Here is a 24,649-nt window from a genome sequence, read left to right as displayed (position 1 = left end):
CAATGCCAGAATGATGATGATTCCCCAAGCCGTGTTGTTGCATAGACTGTATAAAAGAAGAGGACTAAGCAAGTGTGACCCACAGAGTTCAGCGCTGCTCAAATGAAGCTTGAGATGTTCACTGTTACAGGAGCAAATCTGGAGCCAGACACTATACTATAAATAGGATTCTTTTGATGGACAAACTAGCAAAAAAAACAAAAAAACAAATTCAGGATCATGTAGAGCAGGTTCATATAAACATTTTAAGACCAAAATGTCGAGGTTCACAGCAGCAGGTACAGAGAGAGGAGCCACAAGATCCTAACGCAAGTCAGAGCCAGAGTCAGAAGGAGCTGGAAGAGCCTCCTGGAGAACTTCCTATTTGGCACATGATGGCTACAGCATTAGATCTGTCCACTAATATATCCAGTCTATGGTTGTATGAAAGTGATGATGATAATGATGATGTATAGAAAAGATCTAATAAAAAGGTTGCATAATCATATTGTGTCTAAATGTGTGTGTTGACATCCAACATACACATTTTATGTTAGCTACTTTTAAACTCTTTGAGTTATCTGACCAACTGCATGTGATGTTTATAGTTTGTTTTACCCATATTGTTGAAGTATTTCAACAGGATAATTTAAAAAACATGTTTTTTGGAGGAACATGGAGTATTACATGCAAATATTAGAAATGAAAATGCAAGAAAACAACCAAACCGGGTCATTTTTTACCCACTTATGCATCTAAGGGTTAATGTGGGTAGGTCTTACAGCTTTGAAACTAGCACCATTTGATTTCCTGACCCTGAAAATGTGGGTTTAACAGTTAAAATCAACATTTCAACTTATTCAGAGGCTGAGATATTCCAAAAAGAGTTTTTTGGCAGCCATTTAAAAAAAAAAAAATCCAATATGGCCACCATAAAGACATGTGGGCAAATGCAAACATTGATTTTCTGACTCCATATACTATAACCTTTCCAAAAATATATAGGTTAGCAAATCCCCCAAAAATTCCCTCAAAAGTATATAAGGAACCGGACTACCATGGGCAGTTAGGGACAACGATCTGACCCAGAGCTCTGTATTAGAATTGTATTGAATAGGGAATAAATTATTTTTGATTTTAATTGATCGATTCCAGCGGTTATTTTTTAGAGAACACGCTTAACGGTTTTTGAAGATACCTAATAATACAAAACCTGGTCAAACCTCCAGGGACCAGGTAAAAATAAAGATTGTGTAAATGATGGAACCTGGCTCTCTCCCCCTCGACCTGTGTGACTCTATTTCCCCAAACTAGATTTCAGGTGGCGTTGTTGCAATAATTAACTGACCATAAAATTTATAACGTTTCAAACTGTTGACCCCTCGTTTGCCGCCACATCAGGTTTTATAGTTTCTATAACCCATCCCCTTTTTGCAATCTGATCACTTATTGTCCAAGATTTTAAAAGTTTTCCAGATGTTACTTCTGTATTTATCATACATTAGTCACACAGTTCTTGAAATGTGGGGCCCCCTGAACCTTATGCACCTATGAGGCTCACAGGTCTCAAATAATATCACAATACAAATATAATGAAGTGATGTAAGAACACACATGTACAACAGTTTATTTACAAATAAGTATAAAAATAGAACATTGCACATTTTTGAGAATAGAAAAAGTAGACTTATTTTTTGTTTTGTCATGACTAAATAAAAGGCAAAGTTATGGACTTCCAAAGGTGTCCATCGTGTCTCGGGGCGTCTGTCCCTCTGTCTCCATTCAGGTCTCTGAGTCATTTCTTTATCCTGCACAAAACACAAACACAAACACATGCATTTTTTTCTATATTGAACAAATTACAACAGATTGGTTTAGTCCTGGTTTAGACCTGGTTTAGTCCTGGTTTAGACCTGGTTTAGCCCTGGTTTAGACCTGGTTTAGTCCTGGTTTAGACCTGGTTTAGCCCTGGTTTAGACCTGGTTTAGCCCTGGTTTAGTCCTGGTTTAGACCTGGTTTAGACCTGGTTTCGTCCTGGTTTAGACCTGGTTTAGACCTGGTTTCGTCCTGGTTTAGACCTGGTTTGCACCTGGTTTAGACCTGGTTTAGCCCTGGTTTAGACCTGGTTTAGTCCTGGTTTAGACCTGGTTTAGACCTGGTTTAGCCCTGGTTTAGACCTGGTTTAGCCCTGGTTTAGACCTGGTTTAGACCTGGTTTAGCCCTGGTTTAGACCTGGTTTAGACCTGGTTTAGCCCTGGTTTAGACCTGGTTTAGCCCTGGTTTAGCCCTGGTTTAGACCTGGTTTAGACCTGGTTTAGTCCTGGTTTAGACCTGGTTTAGACCTGGTTTAGACCTGGTTTAAACCTGGTTTAGCCCTGGTTTAGCCCTGGTTTAGCTCTGCTTTTGTTCTGGTTTAGCCCTGGTTTAGCCCTGGTTTAGACCTGGTTTAGACCTGGTTTAGTCCTGGTTTAGACCTGGTTTAGACCTGGTTTAGTCCTGGTTTAGACCTGGTTTAATCCTGGTCCCCTGTTGATGTTCAGTGATGTGTTAAAAGTATGAATGAAGTTGGAAATTTGCTGTTGTAAAATGTGGGTTTTTTCGGAAGGTTCCATGCGTGTCCTTAGAAAGAAGCACGAGAGATCCGAGAGAACAAGCCACTTTATTTCGTCATTTTCCATTGAGAGGATTCAAGTTGATTACCATGTACAACTGTCACCCCGGAACGACGCCTCTACTCTCCAACTCAAAATCAGGGGTAGCTTTATACTACATCTTGACAAAACATTAACTTGTTGAGTTAGCATATACAGCAAGAAAATGAACAATACTGCTGACCCAGTACACCTTATCATGGGTGGGACCATGCCACGGGGACCACATATGTCAGTTTTGCTGCTCCTTAGCACTCAAAGTCCAGAAAAACATATTCTTTATGCAAGAAAAGCATGTTATGTAAACCTATAGATATCACAGTGTGTTTTTCCACCCTGCTGTCATTCTAAAGTCCATAATGTTAGGTGAATTAGCATGATCAGCATATAATTTCCCACAAAAAATTGTTGAATGCACTTAAAAAAATATATATATATTATTAAAAATCCAATATTAAAAATTATATATTATCAGTTGTTATTGAAACTCAACATTGCCAGGAACACAAAAGATGCATTTACGTCTCTAAGGGCACACAGGCTCACATTCACCCAATTTGAAACCCCCCGCTGTGGACTCCTTACCTCATCTAGACATCTTCAGTCAAGGGAGCTTCCGTCTTTGGAGGAGCTGCGACGCCATTTTGTGCTTCAAGTTGTCTTCTAATTATCCTGGCTCTTGCATTCCAATATTGTGTTCTTGAATTTGGATATCCCGACCTTCCATCATAATTAAATCTTCCTGGCTCTCCATCGAAACAAGGCTTGGACGAATTCGGATTTCCTGTCCATCCATCATGATAAAATCTTCTTAACCTTCCCTCATAATTAAATCTTCCTGGGTTTCCATCCAAACAAGGCTTGAAAGAGTTTGGATTTCCTGGCCATCCATCATAATGCTCTCTTCCATAATTAAATCTTTCATTTTGGTTTTGGAAAACACCTCTAACTTCGTAACTTTCCCTTGGCTTGCATGTTTCAAACCGACCATCGTAACTTGGATTTTTTTCTGCGTATTGTCCAACGACGATAAAACTCTTCTCTCGCTGAGAATTTGGCGACTCAGATAGTTCTCTGACACAAACGTACAGTCCCACATGCATATATGCTGTGATATATACTGTAAGCTCCCATTTATTATTTTGATCCTTGAACGAGAGGATTTGAAAAGACTTGCTTTTCAGTGACTGCGTAACGTACCCCCATTCTCGGAAAACCAGGTAGGAGTTAGCGCTACCGGTTAAAAATCTTGTCAGTCTTTGCAGTTCTTTGCTTTTTTGCGTGTTACTGGGCAGAGATTTTATCCATAACTCAAACCACGAACAGACGCTTTCCTCTTTTGTATTTTGGTTAATTCTTTGACGATTTCTGTCAAACACGTGCATCCATATACCTGAATTTGCAGGATTATTAACTTCACCAGATTGTCCTTCTTTCAGTGGCTTTTCTTCTTGGCTTAAAGTTGGAGGAGCTTCAGCGTTGGCATTTTGGGATTCTCTTCGCATTCTCGTTTGTAACCGGGGATCTTTAGCTTTTGCAACTTTTGACTTTGGATCTGGAAGTTGGGTTTCTTGTCTCGTAACCGTGCTTGTCTCTGTCCTGGTGCGATTTCCATCTTTTTGGCGATTTCTGGATGCCGATTCTGTATTCCGTGGTCTCACCGTATTCTTGAAATCATCTCGAGATCTTCGCGATAGGCGTCTTTCTCTTACATTTCTATCAGGCGTTCTTCTACGAGATGAGACATTTATTTTGCCGTCTTCTGTTTTGGTGGACCTCTCATTCACCCTTTCATAACTTCTTCTTCGCTTTGCAGTGTTATCTGGATACTTGTCCCGATCTCGCTTCAAATCTTTGCTAGAATCGCCATCACGCCGGTCTCCACGTCTTTTATTTGTCGTTCTTTCATGACATCGAGTAGGGGTCCGTCTTTTTGAATCCCTCTGAGAAGATCTTGACTGTATGCGATCAGTTTTAGATACCCTTTTCGACTCTTGAACTATTTCTGAAGGTTGTGTTGGTTTGTGAGCTTCGCCATAACCTTTTCTAGTACCGCTTTTTCTTTCTTGGTTTGAAATCTTTGTTATCTCTGCCTCGGTTGATGCTTGACTTTCCGAATTTCTTGTTTCATTTTGAGTTTTTGAACATCGTTTTTCTGTAAACTTTTGATTGCGTAAATTGTTGGTTTCTTGGGGTGATTCCGAAGACGATGTACTTGATTGGGATGAATTGGCGTCTTCCTTGGCGTGACACATACTGGAGTTAAAAGAGCGGCTGAAAATACCTGACTGGGAAATCTTATCTTCTTTTATTGAGTTTTCAATATGTTTACACATCTCAATATATTCTGGATTTGTAAACTCTATACTGGCGTGATATGCGTTTGGATCCAGACATCCATGCCGTTTTTTTCGATGTTTTTTACGATAGACTACAATCTTAGTGCCATTTTCCATTTTAAAAAAGTATTGCTTCAGCTTTTTTCTCCTAAAATCTCCATTTCTTGAAACTTTAAAATTAGGTTTGGATAGTCCTTCTAGATCTAGAGGTATCTTGTTTTTGCGTTCATTCCTTTCACCTTGGCTTTGCTTGTATTTTCTATAATCTTCAAGAGAAATTCGTCTTTTGGAGATCGTTCCATTCTTGTAATCATTTGAGATCACGTTTCCTGATCTTTCTACAGTTTTTGGGTTTATTGAAAGTGCAAAGTTGTCTTGGACAGGGTTTTGAGACCTTGGATCTTCAAGGTGAAACATCTCTAGATCTTTTGAATGTTGGGGTAGTTCTTGATGTAGATGTATCTTGCTGTTTTCATTTTGTTGAATCATTTCACTTTTACTTTTGTTGTCTTGAGTCCGAGGCTTCTTTTTATAATCTTCGAGAGAAATTCGTCTTTTGGAGATTGTTCCATTCTTGTAATCATTTGAGATCATATTTCCTGATCTTTCTACAGTTTTTGGGTTTATTGAAAGTGCAAAGTTGTCTTGGGCAGGGTTTTGAGACCTTACATCTTTAAGATGAAACATCTCTAGGTCTTTTGAACACTGGGGTACGTCTTGATGTAGAGGTATCTTGCCTTTTTCATTTTGTTGAATCATTTCACTTTTACTTTTGTTGTGTTGAGTTCGCCTCTTTTTATAATAGTCAAGAGAATTTAGTTTTTTGGTGTTTGTTCCTTTCTTGTAATCCTTGCTTGAACTTGTGTTTGCTGATCTTTCTACACTTTTTGGGTTTATTGAAAGTGCAAAGTTGTCTTGGGCAGGGTTTTGAGACCTTGGATCTTCAAGGTGAAACATCTCTAGATCTTTTGAATGTTGGGGTAGTTCTTGATGTAGATGTATCTTGCTGTTTTCATTTTGTTGAATCATTTCACTTTTACTTTTGTTGTCTTGAGTCCGAGGCTTCTTTTTATAATCTTCGAGAGAAATTCGTCTTTTGGAGATTGTTCCATTCTTGTAATCATTTGAGATCATATTTCCTTTATTGCAATCCTTGCTTGAGTTTGCATTTCCAGATCTTTCTACACTTTTTGACTTTACTGAAAGTGCAAAGTTGTCTTGGACAGGGTTTTGAGACCTTGGATCTTCAAGCTGAAACATCTCTAGATCTTTTGAACATTGGGGTAGGTCTTGATGCAGATGTATCTTGCAGTTTTCATTTTCTTGAATCACTTCTTTGCTTTCTTTGTCTTGAGTCCGATGCTTCTTTTTATAATCCTTAACAGAAATTTGCTTTTTAGAGTTCATTCCTTTCTTGTAATCCTTGTTTGGGATCACATTTGCTGATGTTTTCGGCTTTGCTTTTTGGTAAAGCATCTCCAGATCTTTTGAACATTGGGGTACGTCTTGAAGCAGCATTGTTTCTTGATGTTTCTTTTCAAAGTTTTTGAGAGAAATAGCATTTTTTGTGTTCATTCCTGTTTTGTAATCCTCATCATTACTGCTTCCTCTGTTGTAATACATTTTTGAACTTCCCTTTGATGAGCTTTGGGTTTTTGTTAAGTTATACCTTTTTTTCTGATTATACTGCTGTGAATCTTTACTTTTAGAGTGAGTTTTCATTTTTGGAACATGACTAGCAGCCATAATTTTTAGCAGTTTCTTCTTTCTTTCCATTTTTGAGCAACTTTTTAGTTTTAAAAAACTCTTTGTCCATCTGAAGCCTTTGTGTATTGACTTTCCAGCTTTCCTTGCGTATAGATGCTTGCGTACGTCTTCTGGAACTGAACTCCCTCTCATCTGAAGTGTCCCAAGTTTTTTTTTAGCTTGCGAAACCTCCAAACGAACAGCTGATTTCTGGTCTTGACCTTTGTTTTTTCGATCTTTAATCATTTTGCTTTTACTACATTGTTGTTCTTGAGTCCTTCGCTTCTTAGCCACCACTTGATGGTCAAAATCTGTAGCTTGTCTTTTCAATTTTTTCGTTGTTTCTTCATCATCGCTAGCTGTGTCACTGCTTACATGATAAGTTTCATCCAGGTTGTAGCTCCTTGACACTTGGCTTTCAGTGGAAGTGTTTGGAGTGTTTTCCTTTCTTTCCATTTCAGGTTGACTTTCTTGTTTTGAGATCTCCATTGTCTTCCTTACGTCTTTTTGTTTTGACTTAACATTTCTTGCATGTACATACTTGGCCAAATTTTCCATAAAGCATTCACGGATTTTAAGTGTCCTCTGTCTTTTTGGATCTTGGGGAAGATTATTGTTCTCTCTTTTCCTTCCTTGTTCTTGACTGTTCTTTTTGGCAGTTTGATTAGGAACTTGTGGTCTAGGGATCCAATGTTTCTTTTTATAATTTTTGTTGTACTGCCTTGGATCATTACTTTTAGAGTGAGTTTTCATTTTTCGAACATTACTAGCGGTCATCTTTTTAAATTGTTTTCTCTTTCTTTCCATTTTTGAGCACCTCTTCAGTTTAAAAAAACTTTTTGTCCACCTGAAGCCTTGGTGTATTGACTTTACAGCTTTTCTTGCGTCTGGATGCTTGTGTACATCTTCTGGAACTGAACTCACCCTCATCTGAAGTGTTCCAAGTTTTTTTTTAGCTTGCAAATACTCCAAACAAAACCCTGATTTCTGGCCTTGATCTTCGTTTTTTCTATCTCTGTTCATTTTGCTTTTATGACATTGTTGTTCTTGCATTCTTCGCTTCGTAGCAACCCCTCGGTGCTCAAATTCCGTAGCTTGTCTTTTCAGTTTCTCTTTAAAGTCCGTTTTCATTGTGTCATATTTTGGGCTTGCAGAGACTTGCGTTTTATAAAAATGTCTTGTTCTGTAAATATTTTCCACAGACTCTTCTTGCTCTCGGTACACCGTCAGTGATTCTGAACTATTGACAGATTTCCCATTCCTTAATACAAGCCTGCGTTCACTGTTTATCTCCAAATTCCAGTCTCTCCAGTCTTCGTGTTGCTTTATCAGAAGCTCCACCATTTTGGAGCCAAAACTTGACTCAGGTTGCGTGGTCGTACTAGTTTTATTAGCTTTTCCCAATGCATCCGTAAATATCCCTCCATTCTCGAGACAAAACTCAATATTGACTAATTCTACTCTTAAATCTTTGTAGATTTTCATTCCGTCATTTCGACATAGGTAATCTTGTTTAAGCTTTTCGGTTATTTCTTTTTGTTGCTCTGGTGATGCTTCGACGGTCGGCTCATGGGTGTTTGACTGACTGACTTTCTGAATTATGGCAGCTGGTGCTTCTTTTGCTTTCACCATTTGCTCGCTTACAATTTGCAATTTTTGAAACTCATCTGTGCAGTCTATCATGTTTTTCTTGTCTTCTTGATTGTCTTGCCCTGTGTTCTTCGCTTCGATTTGAGAACTAGGACTGTCTTCTGCATCAGTTTCATCCATTCGCCTTTGCAATATTGATTCTGGTGATGTTTTAGATTGCTTATCACCATAGGAACATGATGTATTTAGTGATTCATCTTCTTTTTCTTGACCTTTAGACATATCCGCTTTGTTTTGAGGTATTTCGGTGACTTCTTTGTCGCTTATGTCCACCACTCCTTCTGCACAATCTACATTATTTCTTGGTCTCTTTAGCTTCAGCTTTCTTGTGAGCTGTTTACTCACTGCCTTTTGGATACGTGAACAGTCTTTTGTGTACACTCTTGGTCCAATTTGGTCTTTTCCTCCTCGCGTTATTGATTCTACCAATGTTTTACAATGCATATCACCGTCGGAATTTGACGTATTTAGCAATTCATCCTCTTTTTGTTGACCTTTGGACACATTTGCTTTGTTTTGACGTCGTTCAGTGACTTCCCCTTTCGGCGTTTCTTCATAACCAATGTGCACCACTTCTTCTGACTGACCTTTTAGCATGTTTACTTTGCTCTGGGTTGTTTCCATGACTTCTTCTGTACAGTCTTCATAACTTCTTGCTCTTTTCAGCTTTCTTGTTAGCTGTTCACTCACTGCTTTTTGGATTCTCGGCTTGGTTCCCTTTTCGTTGGCAGTCTCACATTTAGCTGAGCCTCTTGTGTCATCGTCTTGGACCAAACTTTGCTCAAATTGATATACAGTCTCTTTGTTAAGGACTTGCTCCGTTGCTCTAATGTTGTTTGGAGTGAAGTCGGCCATCTGTCCAGTTTCCTTACGTTGAGGACTTTGGAAATCGGCAGTCCCATTTGAGAGCTCTTGCGAAGTTAGTTCAGGGTTAGATACGTGTGCGAAATGGAGTAGTATACAAGGTTCATCCTCATTCTCATTCCCACTTCCTTTATTTTTTTCCGTATGACTTTTGGCATTCGAGGCCTTATTTGGCGTCGCAAACATACCAGCTAGGATTGCTTTCTTGAAGTCTTCCATGGTTTCAAATTCAAGCAGATTGCCCCTGGAAGCGTGCATGAGTGGCGACGTGTCTGTATTCTTCACCTTACTTGGTTCCTCTTTGTTGTGGACAGTTTCTTGCTGAGTCATTTCCACACGGGTAGCCAAGGGTTGCGTTGTGGATTGCAATATATCCGCTTTGTTGTTTCTACCTTCAGCATTTTCAACTTGATTGTGATCTTCTACATTTTCTACTTTGACCACTACGTATGTTTTTTCAATCTCCTTTTCCGTTGGCTTGTTTATTTGAGGCTTTTGAGAAGTTTTACATGTCGTGACAGTTTCTTGCTGAGTCATTTCCACATGAGTACCTAACGTTGCGAAGTCTGGTTGCGTTGTTGAGTGCATTATATCCGCTTTGTTGTTTCTACCTTCAGCTTTTTCAACTTGATTGTGATCTTCTACATTTTCTACTTTGACCACTACGTATGTTTTTTCAATCTCCTTTTCCGTTAGCTTGTTTATTTGAGGCTTTTGAGAAGTTTTACATGTCATGACAGTTTCTTGCTGAGTCATTTCCACACCGGTAGCCAAGGGTTGCGTTGTGGATTGCAATATATCCGCTTTGTTGTTTCTACCTTCAGCATTTTCAACTTGATTGTGATCTTCTACATTTTCTACTTTGACCACTACGTATGTTTTTTCAATCTCCTTTTCCGTTAGCTTGTTTATTTGAGGCTTTTGAGAAGTTTTACATGTCATGACAGTTTCTTGCTGAGTCATTTCCACAACTTGATCGTGTTTTTCTAGATTTTCTAGTTTGACTATTATTGGTGTCTTTTCCATCTTCTTTTCCGATGGCTTGTTTATTTGCGGAGACTTATCTTGGGAAGTTTTATATGTCAGTACTGTTTCTTGCCGAGTCATTTTCACATGAGTACCTAACGTTGCGAAGTCTGGTTGCGTTGTTGGGTGCATAATATCCGCTTTGTTGTTTCTACCTTCAGCATTTTCAACTTGATTGTGATCTTCTACATTTTCTACTTTGACCACTACGTATGTTTTTTCAATCTCCTTTTCCGTTAGCTTGTTTATTTGAGGCTTTTGAGAAGTTTTACATGTCATGACAGTTTCTTGCTGAGTCATTTCCACAACTTGATCGTGTTTTTCTAGATTTTCTAGTTTGACTATTATTGGTGTCTTTTCCATCTTCTTTTCCGATGGCTTGTTTATTTGCGGAGACTTATCTTGGGAAGTTTTATATGTCAGTACTGTTTCTTGCCGAGTCATTTCCACATGAGTACCTAGCGTTGCGAAGTCTGGTTGCGTTGTTGGGTGCATTATATCCGCTTTGTTGTTTCTACCTTCAGCTTTTTCAACTTGATTGTGATCTTCTACATCTTCTACTTTGACCACTATGTATGTTTTTTCAATCTCCTTTTCTGTTGGCTTGTTTATTTGAGGCTTTTGAGAAGTTTTACATGTCATGACAGTTTCTTGCTGAGTCATTTCCACACCGGTAGCCAAGGGTTGCGTTGTGGATTGCAATATATCCGCTTTGTTGTTTCTACCTTCAGCATTTTCAACTTGATTGTGATCTTCTACATCTTCTACTTTGACCACTACGTATGTTTTTTCAATCTCCTTTTCCGTTGGCTTGTTTATTTGAGTTTTTTGAGAAGTTTTACATGTCATGACAGTTTCTTGCTGAGTTATTTCCACATGAGTACCTAACATTGCGAAGTCTGGTTGCGTTGTTGGGTGCATTATATCCGCTTTGTTGTTTCTACCTTCAACGTTTTCACCTTGATTGTGATCTTCTACATTTTCTAGTTTGACCATCACGTGTGTCTTTTCAATCTTCGTGTCCACTGGAGACTTATCTTGAGAAGTTTTACACGTCATTGTCGTTGCTTGTTGTGGTGTCTTGACGTCAGTGACTAAAGTTGCGAGCTGCGAATTCTGCGTGGGGTGTTGTATATCAGCTTTGTTTCTTGCCTTTGTCTTTTCAACTGGATTGCATATTTGTGTGGCTACTTCCTTTGCTCTTTTTTTGTTCTTGACATGCTCTGTTGAAGTTGGCAGTGGTTCCGTGCTTGGCATATTGAAGATGCTGTAGGGATAGAGATTTCTAAATTGGTTGCACATCTCCTCTGGCTCAATTTGAGTACAGTTTATTTGCGTCCCCATCTTGTAATCCTTGTTACGCCCTTCTTCTGATGGTTTTGCTTGATCTGTAGACGTTGGCAATGATTCAACGATTACACTATCACTATTGAAGACGCTATAGGGGTACAAAAGGCCGCTTTCCTGGTTGCTTGCATGTTGGCCGTGAATTTCTTTCGTTGCGGATTTGCACGTCAAGTCAACAGGTTCTGTTTGTAAACTTACTTGCTCTGGCGCTGTTTGAAGGTTGACAAATTCACTGTAACAGAGGTCAGGCGGCACACAATTGTCTAGGTTTTGGTTGGCTAGGGTTCGTGTTTCCATCTGATCTGTCCAGTTCATTGCGTTTGGAATCTGTACTTGTTGTTTATGAATTACAGGCTCAGGATTTGCCATATTACAGCAAAATACGCCTGTTTGGTACCAATTGGTTGACGGTTTTCTGCTGGACATCTCATCCATTTGAGGCATATTATCTTGTCCGACTTTGTACAACCGGTCACAATCACATTCTGGCGGACTGCTTATGTCTGCTGAATTTGCGAGCTTGTGCAGTGTGTTTTGTTTACTCAGCTCACAACAAAAGATGCTGTTGGCGTAGCCGCTGCTCAGTTGGTGGCTTAGATTGGACAACTCAGTTTGATTAACATTTTCTTGCGTGATCTTTAATCGCCATTCAACAGCTCCCTCTGGTGGCAAGGTACGCTCCACTGCGGTTCTAACGGTGGGTGGTTTTGCATGCTGGGAGTATATTGGCATTCTGGCAATATCTTGGTTTGGTGTCCAGATTGCCTCACAGGGCTCCATACAACAATTACTTACTACGTCTACTGCGTTATTTTGTGAATGGTTTGTCAAAGCACAGCAACATGCGCCCTGGGTTTGCAAATTGTGTATGCTGGAGGTCATAATTGGTTTATATTTTGGGCTAGAAAACTCGTGGAATACCCATTTTTGCCCATGGGCACGTCTTTGTTTGTATTTCCGTCGTTTTAGGCTTTTTGCTGGATTTACCAGAGCTAAAATTGGTAGCGGCAGATGCTCTATGGTGTACGATATATCCTCTTTGTTGCTGGCTTTTACCTTTTCAACTCGATTTGCCGTTTCCTTTTCTTGCGGCTTGACTTGCCCTATTGAAGTTGGCGAAAGTCTTGTGTAAGGGTAGTCATTTTTGCTTGTCTTCACTGGCCCATTTCGAGAACAGTTTTCTTGGGATGACGTCAAGATAGCTGCTTGCCGTGGTATGTTTTTTGAGATGTTTTGCTGGTCCACCTCTGTTTGTTTCATTTTTTGTTGTTTCAGGCTTTCTTCTGGATGTAACTGAGCTAGTGAAGTTGCAAAATTAGACAACGTTGCTTGTTTATAATTAGTACGCAAGCTATTGTTTACATTTACTTCATCGTTTTGCTCCACGGCATTGCCACACGCTTTTATGGCAACGTTGCTTGATTTTTGTGTTTTGAATTGGTCCATTTTTATTTCATCAGCTTTAGCTTGCTGTAGGGTCGTGCTTATCTTGTCCACGGTGCCCCCTGGTGACTTGGCGTGCTTTTCTGGCGGTTCATCATTCAGTAACAGGGATACAAGGAGAGGATATAGACTTAAGTTTGGTATGCTTTTCTCCTCTAATGGGGTATTACTTGAAGGAACATTTGGTATTTGAGATTTCACTGTCCCATTGCGTCTCGGTAGCACGTATGCCCTACCCGAGTAATTGTACAAGATGATCAACTCTTTATCTCCACTTAGTTGTTCAAACACTGTGTATTTCTGATGCTGTACGATAATCCGGCTGGTTCCAATGTTGCCGTGAAATTCCCGACCCTTGCTCACTGTGACTCCACCTTCTCCCCAGTTTTCTTGGGGGTTGGTCCACGTTGGGTCTACGGCGCAGTCGATGCAAACTGCTGTGGTTTTCTTCAGCCCCAAAATGAGCTCGGCGTGGGCACGACATCTGGGGCAAATGTCCATGTACGGAAGGGTCCTGCGGCACTGGTCCATATCGATCACTGGATTCTGTGGACAAAATATACAGAAAAGGTTTAAGGGAAGAATATTAAGGGAAATGTGCCTGATTTATTTTCCATGTACAGTTTTTAAGCCCCAAAACTGAAACCAAACTAGTACATGGTAGATAAACTTTAAAGGTGCATTCTGTAGCCTATGGTATTGTAAGGATGTTCGTTTCTGGTCTGAGTCTGGTCTGTTTCGAGTCTGAAACATAAAATCTGAAGGATTTTAATGAGTGTCGCACTGGCAAAGTGGACAAGAAGCTACAAACGCTACAGAAAGGACAGGATGAGAGCCCTGATATGTGTGTTTATAGGTTTCAGAGTGTAAGAAAATGTATGTGTGTATAGGCACTGTTGGGCAAGTTACTTCAAAAGTGTAATATGTTATTTATGACTTGTTAGTGTCATTTCAAAGTAATTCGTTGCATTACAGTATTACTGTGTTTAAAATATAAGTCATTACACGACTACTGCAGCACTTTAAGTTACTCTCACCAAAATAACTGTGCGAAGATGCTGAACTATTGCACCATATATGAACTGAACCCTAAACAGGACTGAACCAGGACTAAACCAGAACTAAACCAGGATGAAACCAGGACTAATCTTGGACTAGAACTTGGAATCTAGGACCGCCCCTGAGAGAACCCTGCGCTCGTGGGGCAGAGTGTCCGCAAAGCGTGATCAGGCGTCAGCTGTGCTTCGCCCCATGGAGCGTTGAGTTGTGCGCCGGTCCTTTCGCCGGCGGTTACCTGACAGGCACACGTTCGGCACCTGACACTCGGAACTGTAACAATGGCGTTTCACTGCTGCTGATATCGAAGTGATTTTAACGAATTTGTATGAAGAAAAACGAAAAACCCACCACTTCAATCCAGGTTAAAAGCATTGTAACTGACATTTGTACTGAGTAAAATACCGTATTTTCCGGGCTATTAGATGCGCTCTTAAGCCTCTAACCCCATCAAAAAACGACCGCGCCCACAATCCAGAGCACCCCATACACGAATCCACTCGGGTGTCCCAGCACGACTTCAGTAAACTACAAACCCGCACCACCCGCAGAACACGCAAACACACACGGAGCAGACAGCGACCGCGAAAAACACCCACAGACTCACTCATCACTCCACGCCGACGAGGAACGGAACGGAGGAACGAACCGAAAAAGTGAGTCCAATGTGCTTTTCTGAGCCTCAACTGAACAACTGAGTCACTGCGAACACGCCGACAATCCGTTGGTCCCAGCCAGCACCCTCCCTACACGCCACAACTGAACAAAGCCCAGAGTCACCGTGAACACAACAAACAAAGTCCCACTGACCCATCCAACTGTTGTGTTTCCTTTAAAGTCCGGTGCGGTTTATTTGTGAAAAAAAGTTCGAAAATAGACCATGTAATGACAGTGTGCTTTATAATCCAGAGCGCCTAATAGCCTGGAAAATACTGTATTTCTTTTGGTGGTAAGACCCAGTAGAACTAACCAAACTTTATTTAAAGGCTCGCAGACTTCTTCCTGGGTTGGCACAGATTCCGTCTACATTTCTGCTAAGAAGAATTTAATTTCAGTCTTTACTTACTTACTTATTTGCTTAGAATGTTAATGTTTATGATGAGTAAGTGATGCGTGCAGAGGAAGTAGGGAAGGCGAATTTCACTTCAAATACATCCGAGGCGGTTTCATTAGGGAACTATTTGAAGGGGATTTGACAACACCCTTGACAGCAACTTTTCCAGCGTCCATCACGGGACATTTGATGAGCACAGACTGTATAAAAAAGTGGACTAAGCGAGTGTGACGTCTCCCACAGCGTTCAGCTCCGCTCTAATGAAGCTCGTGATGTTAACGGTTACAGGAGCCAAACTGGAGCCAGGCTTTAGGTTATAATAGGACCTGGATCATGTAGAGCGAGTTAATACTGTACGAACATTTTCAACAGATTCCTAATCAAATATTCGGTCCTGGTGTCACTGCTTTCAGGATCTGAGGGAAGTCATGGTCCTGCGCTGGAGCAGTTTGTCCAGTGGTGTGAGGACAACTACCTGGATTTGAACATTGCCAAAACTAAGGACATGGTGATTGATTTTAGACCTGCGCCTTCCCACAGTGTTAGTGTCGTCCATGGTGATGATGTTGAAATAGTGGATAGTTACAAAAATCTAGGCACCGTGATGGACAATAAACTGAAATTTGACCTAAACACTGAAAGCGTCGTCAAACGAGGGCAGCAAAGAATATATTTGTTGAGGAAACTGAACTCTTTTAATGTGAACAAAATGATTCTCAACTGTTTTTACTGTTCTTTTATCGAAAGTCTGCTTACTTTCTCGTTTATTTGCTGGTTTCAATCCTTGTCCGTGAAGGATAAAAACAAACTGCAGGATATTGTTAAAACCTGCTAAAAAATCACAGGGATCAATCTGAAGGGGCTGCACTCTTTGTGGGAGGAGCGAGTGCTGAGCAAAGCCAAGTGTCTCCTGGCTCAGCCGCTCCATCCACTGGCTCCTGATTTTATCCTGATGCCTTCAGGGCGTCGGTTTTATGTTCAGGTACGAAAGACTAACCAGTTCTCTAATTCTTTTGTGCCCTCTGCTATTAAATTGCTAAATTCTAAGAGTACACTTTGTGAATGTTGTGCACTTGCATTTGGGTCCGGTCAAGTGGTAACGGAGGGAAACAGGGGCAGATTTTTGACATTCAAATGTCTCTTATTCAGAAACTAGAGGGACTATTGAAATAAGTAAAGTATCAGAATGTAGGAAAGAGTTACACTCCAACAGGGTAAAGTTAAACCTGTGATATTCTTTCAAGTTGTTGACAAAAAATAAAAAAAACTCATGTCGGTAACGGAGGGAATGAAATATGCAGCACTTTTTGGGCAATAAATCCAAACAGTGATAACTCTTGGTTCTCACTTACATATCCTTAACAAACTGGTTTGAATATTTGCTTCATATAGTTTTCTACCATATGGTACAAGATTAGGTTGAAAAACCTCTTACTTTTTGAGTAATGAGATTTTTTATTAAGAAAGGTCATGGTAACTGATTTTGTATAATTTGTCATCTTTTTTCTTCCGAATACTTTAATATTACTTCAAAATGAAAGGAAACTTTTTTTATAAAATATGTCAGTCCTTCAAATTTTTATCATTTTAAATACATTGTTTTTGAAAAATCATGTGCCTTCATCAACAGTTCAAAGATCAAATAACACAAGATATGATGAAATACATCCATTTATTTACATGATTTGCAGATCTTTGAAATTTGGGAAATAATTTTTGTTCCATGTTTCATACATGGTCTGTTTAAAACGTATGTAACTTTAGAACCAAAAATGGTACAGAAAAAAGGTAAACAGTTTCATAAACTAGAGTACATATGTATCTGTTCAATACATTTTTATATCAGATGCATTAACTTGAATTGTTGGCCTTGTTGTTTACTTCTGCTTGACCGGGCCCAGTAGTAGATTATTATTGAGTTCCACTGGTGGACTGTAATGGACTGACCCACTGTGTGTGTTTGTGTTTGTGTGTGTGTGAGAAGTGACAACTGCTCTGAGATGCTGCTAATGAATTGCCTGATGGGATCAATAAAGTTTTCTGAATCTGAATCTGACGAGGCTCACAGCAGCAGTTCTGTATGTAAGTCAATGGGAGCCAAAGTCAGTGTGAGCTGGAGGAGCCACATGCGAACTTAAACCTTTCTATCTTCATGGAGACCAGACCAGACCAAGTTACAGGTCAGATCTGTGGAGAAGTGTAATGAGAAAATACTCTTGTTGCCTCTACGTGCAGTTTCATGTCCTTAAAAGGAGGAACTGCATTTGTGTAGGTTCAAGGGCACAATGACCCAGCAGACGTTTCCTTTCTTGCTCACTTGTTTTGACTCTGCTATATCTGCTTTGTGAGTCTGACTGTATTGTTGAGGATCCTGGGACAGTGGCTCTCGTTAAATGGAAGAAGTACAGTGATGAAAATAATCCACCACCTCTCCCTAGTTATCATCCATCTTGCCACCCAGGAGAGTGAAGCTTTTGCTCCCTAATTTTTTATGTTTTTACCTTTATTTTTTAATGTTTTATCATTGCTAGTAATGTCAGAAATAGAAAAGTAACAGTAGTTTAATTTTAACCTTTTGACATTTATGATTGGGCGAGCTGTGAAGTGTGCAACCGCTTCCTGTCAGCGCCTTGCAGCAGTTCTCGCAAATGTAAAAACAAAAATAGCGCGTGCAGGCATGTTGGTTTGACGGATTTGCATTGTGACAGGAAATCTAACAGGAACAGATGCACGAGCAGAGGAGGGGAAGAGACTCTCAGGCTACGTCCACACAACAACGCTCCTGGATTTTTTTCTTTGCGGGTTGAAAAAAATGGTTGGATTGTTGGAATTGTTGTGTTGGATCGGTAAATCTTCACGTCCACACGACAACGGAGCCCTGAGTGAAAACAACGTAATACATCTGCTGCGCCTGTATGTGGCGCTGTTAACAATGATAATAATATTTAATAATGCAAATCTCATCACCTTCTTTTAAACTTTAAGGTAATTTAGCCCATTTTAGATGTATGTATATAGCGGTTTTGTTTTTCAAAAGTTAAACATAAGTCACAGGAAGAACCCACATATTCTAGGGGTGTGCAAAAATATCAAAATATCGATATATCATATAGTTTAATGTGATGATACAGTATCGATATCGTGGGCTGAGTATTTTTTGGTATATTTTGCTAAATTATTTTATTACAGCGCTACAGTTTTGTTGCTTGTTTAGAGGGAGGAAACTCGTTTATGCAACATATTTGACATTTTCACAGTTTTGATGATTAAAATGGGCATTTTTTTATATTAACATTGCGCAGGAAACGGTTTAACAAAGACTTTTAGGATCACAGCCATGATTTAGCCATTATTTTTTACTGAACCGTATCAAATCGATTTGAAATATATCGTGTTGAATAGAAAGTGCACTGTATCGAGATATGTATCTTATCGTGGCCTATGCATCGAAGTATGTATCGTATCGGCAACTTCTTAATGATACCCAGCCCTAGTATATTCCACTGAGTCGTGTCCTTTAGTTCGACAGAAGCTGAACCGCATCAGTGCACAATAGTGAGCTGTTTTTTTCTGAGCGCTTAGTTTATCCAAATGTTAAGTTTAAGTTTCGTTTCTGTAAAATGTAAACAAATATGTACAAAGCCGTGTGGATAGGGAAGGTTTGCGGACACAGAAACGACGTGTCTGGACGCAGATCGTTTCTGATACGGTGATACGCTGATTCGTTTCAGTGTAAACATAATCTTTGTTATTGATCCGTGTGCGTAATCTGTGGTGCGTGTTGTTAGTATTGGCGTTAGCAGCGTGTCTCGGTTGCTCCGCGGGCTACACCTGTCACATTTCGGCAACGTTCTAACGGTCTGTGGAGGCCAGTTCGAGGGCTAAGGGCTTTGCTGCATCAGAGGACCCTGGCCATGACGGGATTGTGACGTCATTGTTTCCCAAAAGCTGCGGTTTGCTCTTCCACACGACAACGCAACACCGGCGTTCTCAGATTTCTCCACTCTGGAACCTGTTCTCAAAAAACTCACTGGTAACACTTTATAATAACTACACCTTATTTAGCCTTAATAAAGCATGAACAAAGACTTAATTAATAATGATTCACGCTTAGTAACTACTTAATTACTTCCTGAATTAGCACTTAACTTGCACCTAATTTGCTTGTGCTGTAAATAGTTACTCGTAAGTATTTCTTACTTAATTACTCATGAACTAACCATTTGTGTGTGCATTTGTAAATGTATATTTAAGTATATTAATTAATGATTAGTAAGCCATAAGAGAATAATTTACTAGTAATGCATTATTGTTTCTCTGGAATTTGACCAACCTTAACAAATGCTTAATAAACATAATTAGTCTTCACTTTAAAAAAGCTCTCAGAAAGACTTAACTAACAGATAACAGCTGCCTGAATTATCATTGCATTATTAGTAAATCATTCTCTCATAACTTACTAATCATTAATAAATGCTCAAATGTGTACTTAAATATGCATTTGTAAACATGCAAATGGTTAGTTCAGGAGTAATTAAGAAGTATTGAGTTACTATTTACAGCAGAGGCGAATTAAGTGCTAATTCAGGTAGTAATTAAGTAGTTACTAAGCCTGAATCATTATTAATTAAGTCTTTGTTCATGCTTTATTAAGGCTAAATAAGGTGTAGTTATTATAAAGTGTTACCAACTCAAGTTTTCGCCCACCCAAAACGCCGGCTCCGTGTGGACGAAAGACCAAAACGAATACAAACTTCACCGTTTCGACTAAAAAACGTAGTTGTGTGGACGGCCCCTGTCTCTCTTTGCAAAGACACGAAATAAACTATTCACGTTCGTTATTTCTAAAAGATAATTTTTCCAACACACGGGTGACAGACCCTCCACCAGAAAAGTTACACAGTGCATATTTAAAACACACTACTAGTTTAAGGAAAGCAATGGATTTGGCACAGGCTACTCTGAAAGAAGAAGAATCCTGCAAGTAAATGTAACTGTGAACTACCCACCTCTGTAACTGGATCCAAAGCAAGTAAAGTATAAAAACGTGCTTTTCTTGAGCAGTGCCACACCGTCCTCTCTGGTGTAGATGTTTGGTTAAAGTCCCTCAAGATAAATCGCAAAGAAAACACGCAGAGAGCTCTGTGCATGTGGTTTTATCTCAGTGGGTTCAGTGGGCGGGCTTATATGTAAATGTGTAAACCTTCACCCTTTTACAACGGAGGAAGGTGTGACTTCAAGCACCTTGTTGAAACCCAAGATTGCTTATTTAAAATTTTAACTAGCACAAAAAACTACAGTTGTGAAAAGTATCCAAAATCAGATTCATACAAAACTAGAGCAGGTATCAAAACTTAAAAAAAAAAAGGCCATTCACAGGACACAAATGAACCTTTCCTGAAGCTTTAGAATGAGCTTGAGCTGGATCAGAACAAGTATAAGAGAAACCAGAGAAACAAAATCAAAACAGAGAAAAGGAGCGCAGTGATGGTAACATTACCTTACATCAGGGGCATAACAGAAAAAGTGCAGAGGGCGATGAAAAAACACAATATCAACACACCAGTGAAACCGTACAGAAAACTCAAGACAACTACTCGTCCACCCGAAAGATAAAATAGAACCGGAGCATAAATGTAACGTCGTATACGAAACACCCTGCATGTCCTGGAATAAAACAAACATCGGGGAAACAGGAAAAAAGGAACATAGAACAGAATGCGAGAAGGAAACGGCGAAGGCGAAACACAAGAAACAAAACACAAAACAGAACAACTCAAATCGGCCGTTTCTGACGACTATAAAAGAGAGAACGAAGCAAACGTCACTGGGACAGAGGAAAACAAACATCGGCGCTGGATTAAAGAGGCAATCGAAATACGGAAACGTGCCCACGGGACTATGAACTGGGACGAGGGGGCTTTTTTACTCTCACACACCCGGGATACTGTCCTGAGGAAGTCGGACTGCAGGTGGCGCTGTCGTCCTGCCTCCACCGGAAGGAAGACAGCGCCAAAACCGGTTTAAATCAGCTGAACGACACGTCACAGCAACATCACGTGACTCTGAGGAAGACCACAGGGAGCAGTCGAAACTGTCAGGTATGAAAACAAACTCTTGGTCTGAACATAAGTATAAAAGCACATAGTCTAGTATAAGACCCTGGACCACTGAGGGATGACACAGATTTACATGTGAACAAAGTTTCGTTTCTGTAAAAGGTAAACAAATAGGCGAGTTTCATTGTTGACAAAAGCGCACGTTGCATGCTGGGAATTATTTTGGTCGGCGGCAAGAAACACTAAATCAACATGATGGACGGAGCGAGAAAGCACGTAAAGGGTATTGATCCCGGTTATTTATCCACTCTATGGCAGAGGACCCAAGACCATTTGACCAGAAATTGGTCATAAGCATCGATGGAGCCAAATCCCCCTTTTCAACCCCGACAAAAGGTGGACAAAACCAAATTTCTGGTCGGAATCGCCAACTACCTGGACAAATATTCACTTCGGCGATATCCTGAAACTCCTGGACCATTCACAGCAGAAAAGATGAAAACCTCCAAGAGTCTCGATGTGTTGTTGAACTTGTTGGAGTCCACGGTTTGTTAGGATCTTCTACGTTTGCTCTGGGAATGTTTGAAAGTCGTTTAATTCACCGTTAGTGGTTCTTTTCACTCAGAATACGAAAAAGACATTTTCCTTCTTCCGTGCTTCTATTTGTGCATCCGATAATGCAGCAGGAATTTACCATTATCGGGGATAAATACTCGAGGTTACGCACTGTGTTTGACGCTATCCTGTTTCTTGCCTCTGAAGGCTGTACCAAGTGGTGAAGTTTCTTGAGTGCATCACATGTGCATATTAAACATTGAATTTATATATTTGTTTGACTATTACACATTGAGTTGTTTAACCACTGGAATCTTATGTATGTTTAAAGGCACCACTGTGTGAAACGTATGTTTTTAAGGTCATCTTTTGCAGATATAGGTTGTGTCCTTTTAAGGAAATTCATTGCAGAGCAGCAGCAGTGGAGATGGTTCGGCCTGGTACGAATCCAAACAAACTGGTGATTTACATTTGGCTGCTGTCAACCCCCTTAACCTAAAGGAATGCAGAGATACTCCAAGGAAGATTCAAGGCGTTACCTGTTCAACATATTATTTGCATATTCATATGAATGTCTATAAAAATCTGGGTTAAGGTATTCAGAGGCAGTCAGTTAGGGACAACGATCTGACCCAGAGCTCTGTATTAGAATTGTATTGAATAGGGAATAAATTCTTTTTGATTTTAATTGATCGATCCCAGTGGTTATTTTTAAGAGAACACGCTTAATGGTTTTTGAAGATACCTAACACCTCCAAAATATTTCCCAGCATGCAACGCGGGCTTTTAATAACAACGACGTCAGCTGAAACTCGCCTACATGCTCAAAGCTGTGTGGGTGGGGAAGGTTTGCAGACACAGAAACGACGTGTCTGGACGCAGGTCGTTTTTATCTGAGTGGGTTCAGTGGGTGGTCTTATATGTAAATGTGTAAAACTTCACCCTTTTAGAATTGAGGAAGGTGTGATTTAAAGCACCTTGTTGAACCCCAAGATTATTACTTAGGTAAAACTTTAACTAGCACAAAAAAATAAAGTTGTGAAACGTGTCCAAAATCAGAACGAGTTTCAAAACTAGAGCAGGTATCGTACCCTTAATGACGTCTTTTGACACCTCCGCTGTGTCACCAAAGACATGATTTGACGACCATTAGGAACAGCTCGGTTTTTCACATTTAAACAGAGACTGTGATCGGTGGGGGCCACTACAACCCACACTAGACTGACCAATAGGATTCAAGGATATGTTTTCGCCGATTTTTCCCAAGTTAATCGAAGTTGTGACGATTGTAGCTTCCGGAAAAAACACAACACGAAACACGTGCAATAGAAAGATCGCGCTACAGCACACAGTTTTAGAAATAATGAGGAGCAGATGTATTTTATAGATAAGTTTAGAGAAAGTGACTTTTATAGATTTCAAAATGATGATGAAGTTGATTATAAAGTGGAAAACAGCGATAGCGACGGACTTTCTGACTTTCTTATGAAGGTGAGAATGCCGCTGATGCGTCTGTGTGGAGTCCTGCGATATCCCAACAAACTATCTGAGCTTTATACTCGATTATGAACCAAAATTGTCCCGAAATCTGGATGTTGCTCAGGCCAGTCCTTTAAAATATTTCAGTCTTTTTTTCTAAGATGCGATGTATAACAGAATCGCTACAGAAAAAACGCTTATGTGGAGCTCTGCACACGAGAAAGTAACGAAGATGACAAATACTGGACACACACTGACGAGGAAGAGTTTTATTATTATATTATTATATTATAATAAGATAAATGAGTTGAATAAGTTAAATGGAAAAAATGAATCAGGTCCACACAGGTGAACAACAGGTAAAAACAGGTGAACACATGACTTTACTGTATCTGGTGATATGAAATCTGTTTAAATACTTTGACAAAGTATATTTTTTAATTTTTTTTATGAATATAGTACTCAGAACATGCAGATATCAGATGCTGAATGTAGTTTTTTTGTTTTCTATTTTGCACCTGACCAGGTAAACTCTCATTTTCAGTGAGCTGTTATACACCTGTAAATGAGTTGAATCACATTTAAACATCCATAAATGAAGAGTTCAGAGTCTAAGGTTTCCAGAGATACAAATATGTCTGTGTTACAATTAAGTTCATGAGTGTCAAAAATCATTTATAATCACTCGTGGAAGTCTGTTTTCTTTTATGCATGTTCCTAGTCGGCGTCCAGGGGGGAAAGAGTTAAAGAGTTTTCCAAATGCCGTATATTCCTTCTTTGTCTTGTTATTATTATCAGTATCAGGGTATTTCTCACGGGAAAACCAATTACTCATTATCTGTTATCTTCCGCAAGGACAGTCCTCCCTACAGCAGCTGGCACACACACACACACACACACAATATACACACTTTTGTTCTCTGTGTTTTTGACTGTGATAGAAAAATGTAACCGCCCATTTATTCTTGTAACCTGTGCGATTCAATAAATACGTGGGGTTGGACGGTGGCTCTAGCAGCGCCTCTGTCCCTCGCCGCGAGTAAAAACCCTGAATTCTGCCTTCTGAGTTTCTTCGTGTTAATATCTCTGTTATTTTCTGACAGTATCGATACTTTCCTGAAGCTTTAGAATGATCTCGAGCCGGATCAGAGCACACAGACGAGTATAAGACCATGGGCCACTGAGGGATGACGCAGATTTACACGTGAATAAACATCTCAGTCAGACTGGGCAGCCTCTGTGACCCTGAACGAAGTTTGTTTTCCTGACTGTTATGATACAAAGCTGCAGAAACTGAACCTTCCCAGGGTAAAACTATTTGCTAAAGATAACATTTCTGCTACTAAAAAGACACTGCACCTTTGTTTAGAGCAGGATGTCAAACTCAAATTCACAAATTAA

At 39.8% G+C, this 24,649-nt stretch overlaps 1 protein-coding gene across 1 annotated transcript; it reads right to left on the bottom strand.

Annotated features, from left to right (window-relative positions):
• Positions 1-1,582: 1,582 nt before the first annotated feature.
• Positions 1,583-20,270, bottom strand: LOC110172150 (uncharacterized). The gene is made up of 3 exons (XM_055160917.1): positions 20,165-20,270; positions 3,216-13,591; positions 1,583-1,787 (listed from the first exon to the last, which is right to left on the bottom strand). Exon 2 carries the CDS (start codon positions 13,574-13,576, stop codon positions 3,221-3,223), a length of 10,356 nt encoding a protein of 3,451 aa, XP_055016892.1. The 5' UTR covers positions 13,577-13,591; positions 20,165-20,270; the 3' UTR covers positions 1,583-1,787; positions 3,216-3,220.
• Positions 20,271-24,649: the final 4,379 nt, after the last annotated feature.

Source organism: Boleophthalmus pectinirostris, unplaced genomic scaffold, assembly GCF_026225935.1.
Source record: "Boleophthalmus pectinirostris isolate CB_2022bp ecotype Guang Dong unplaced genomic scaffold, ASM2622593v1 HiC_scaffold_3, whole genome shotgun sequence".
Lineage (NCBI taxonomy): Eukaryota > Metazoa > Chordata > Actinopteri > Gobiiformes > Gobiidae > Boleophthalmus > Boleophthalmus pectinirostris.
This window is presented reverse-complemented; position numbering and strand designations above follow the sequence as displayed.

Excerpts from the sequence above, each read along its gene's own strand:
- LOC110172150 (XM_055160917.1), bottom strand. The coding sequence starts at position 13,576 with ATGGACCAGTGCCGCAGGACCCTTCCGTACATGGACATTTGCCCCAGA.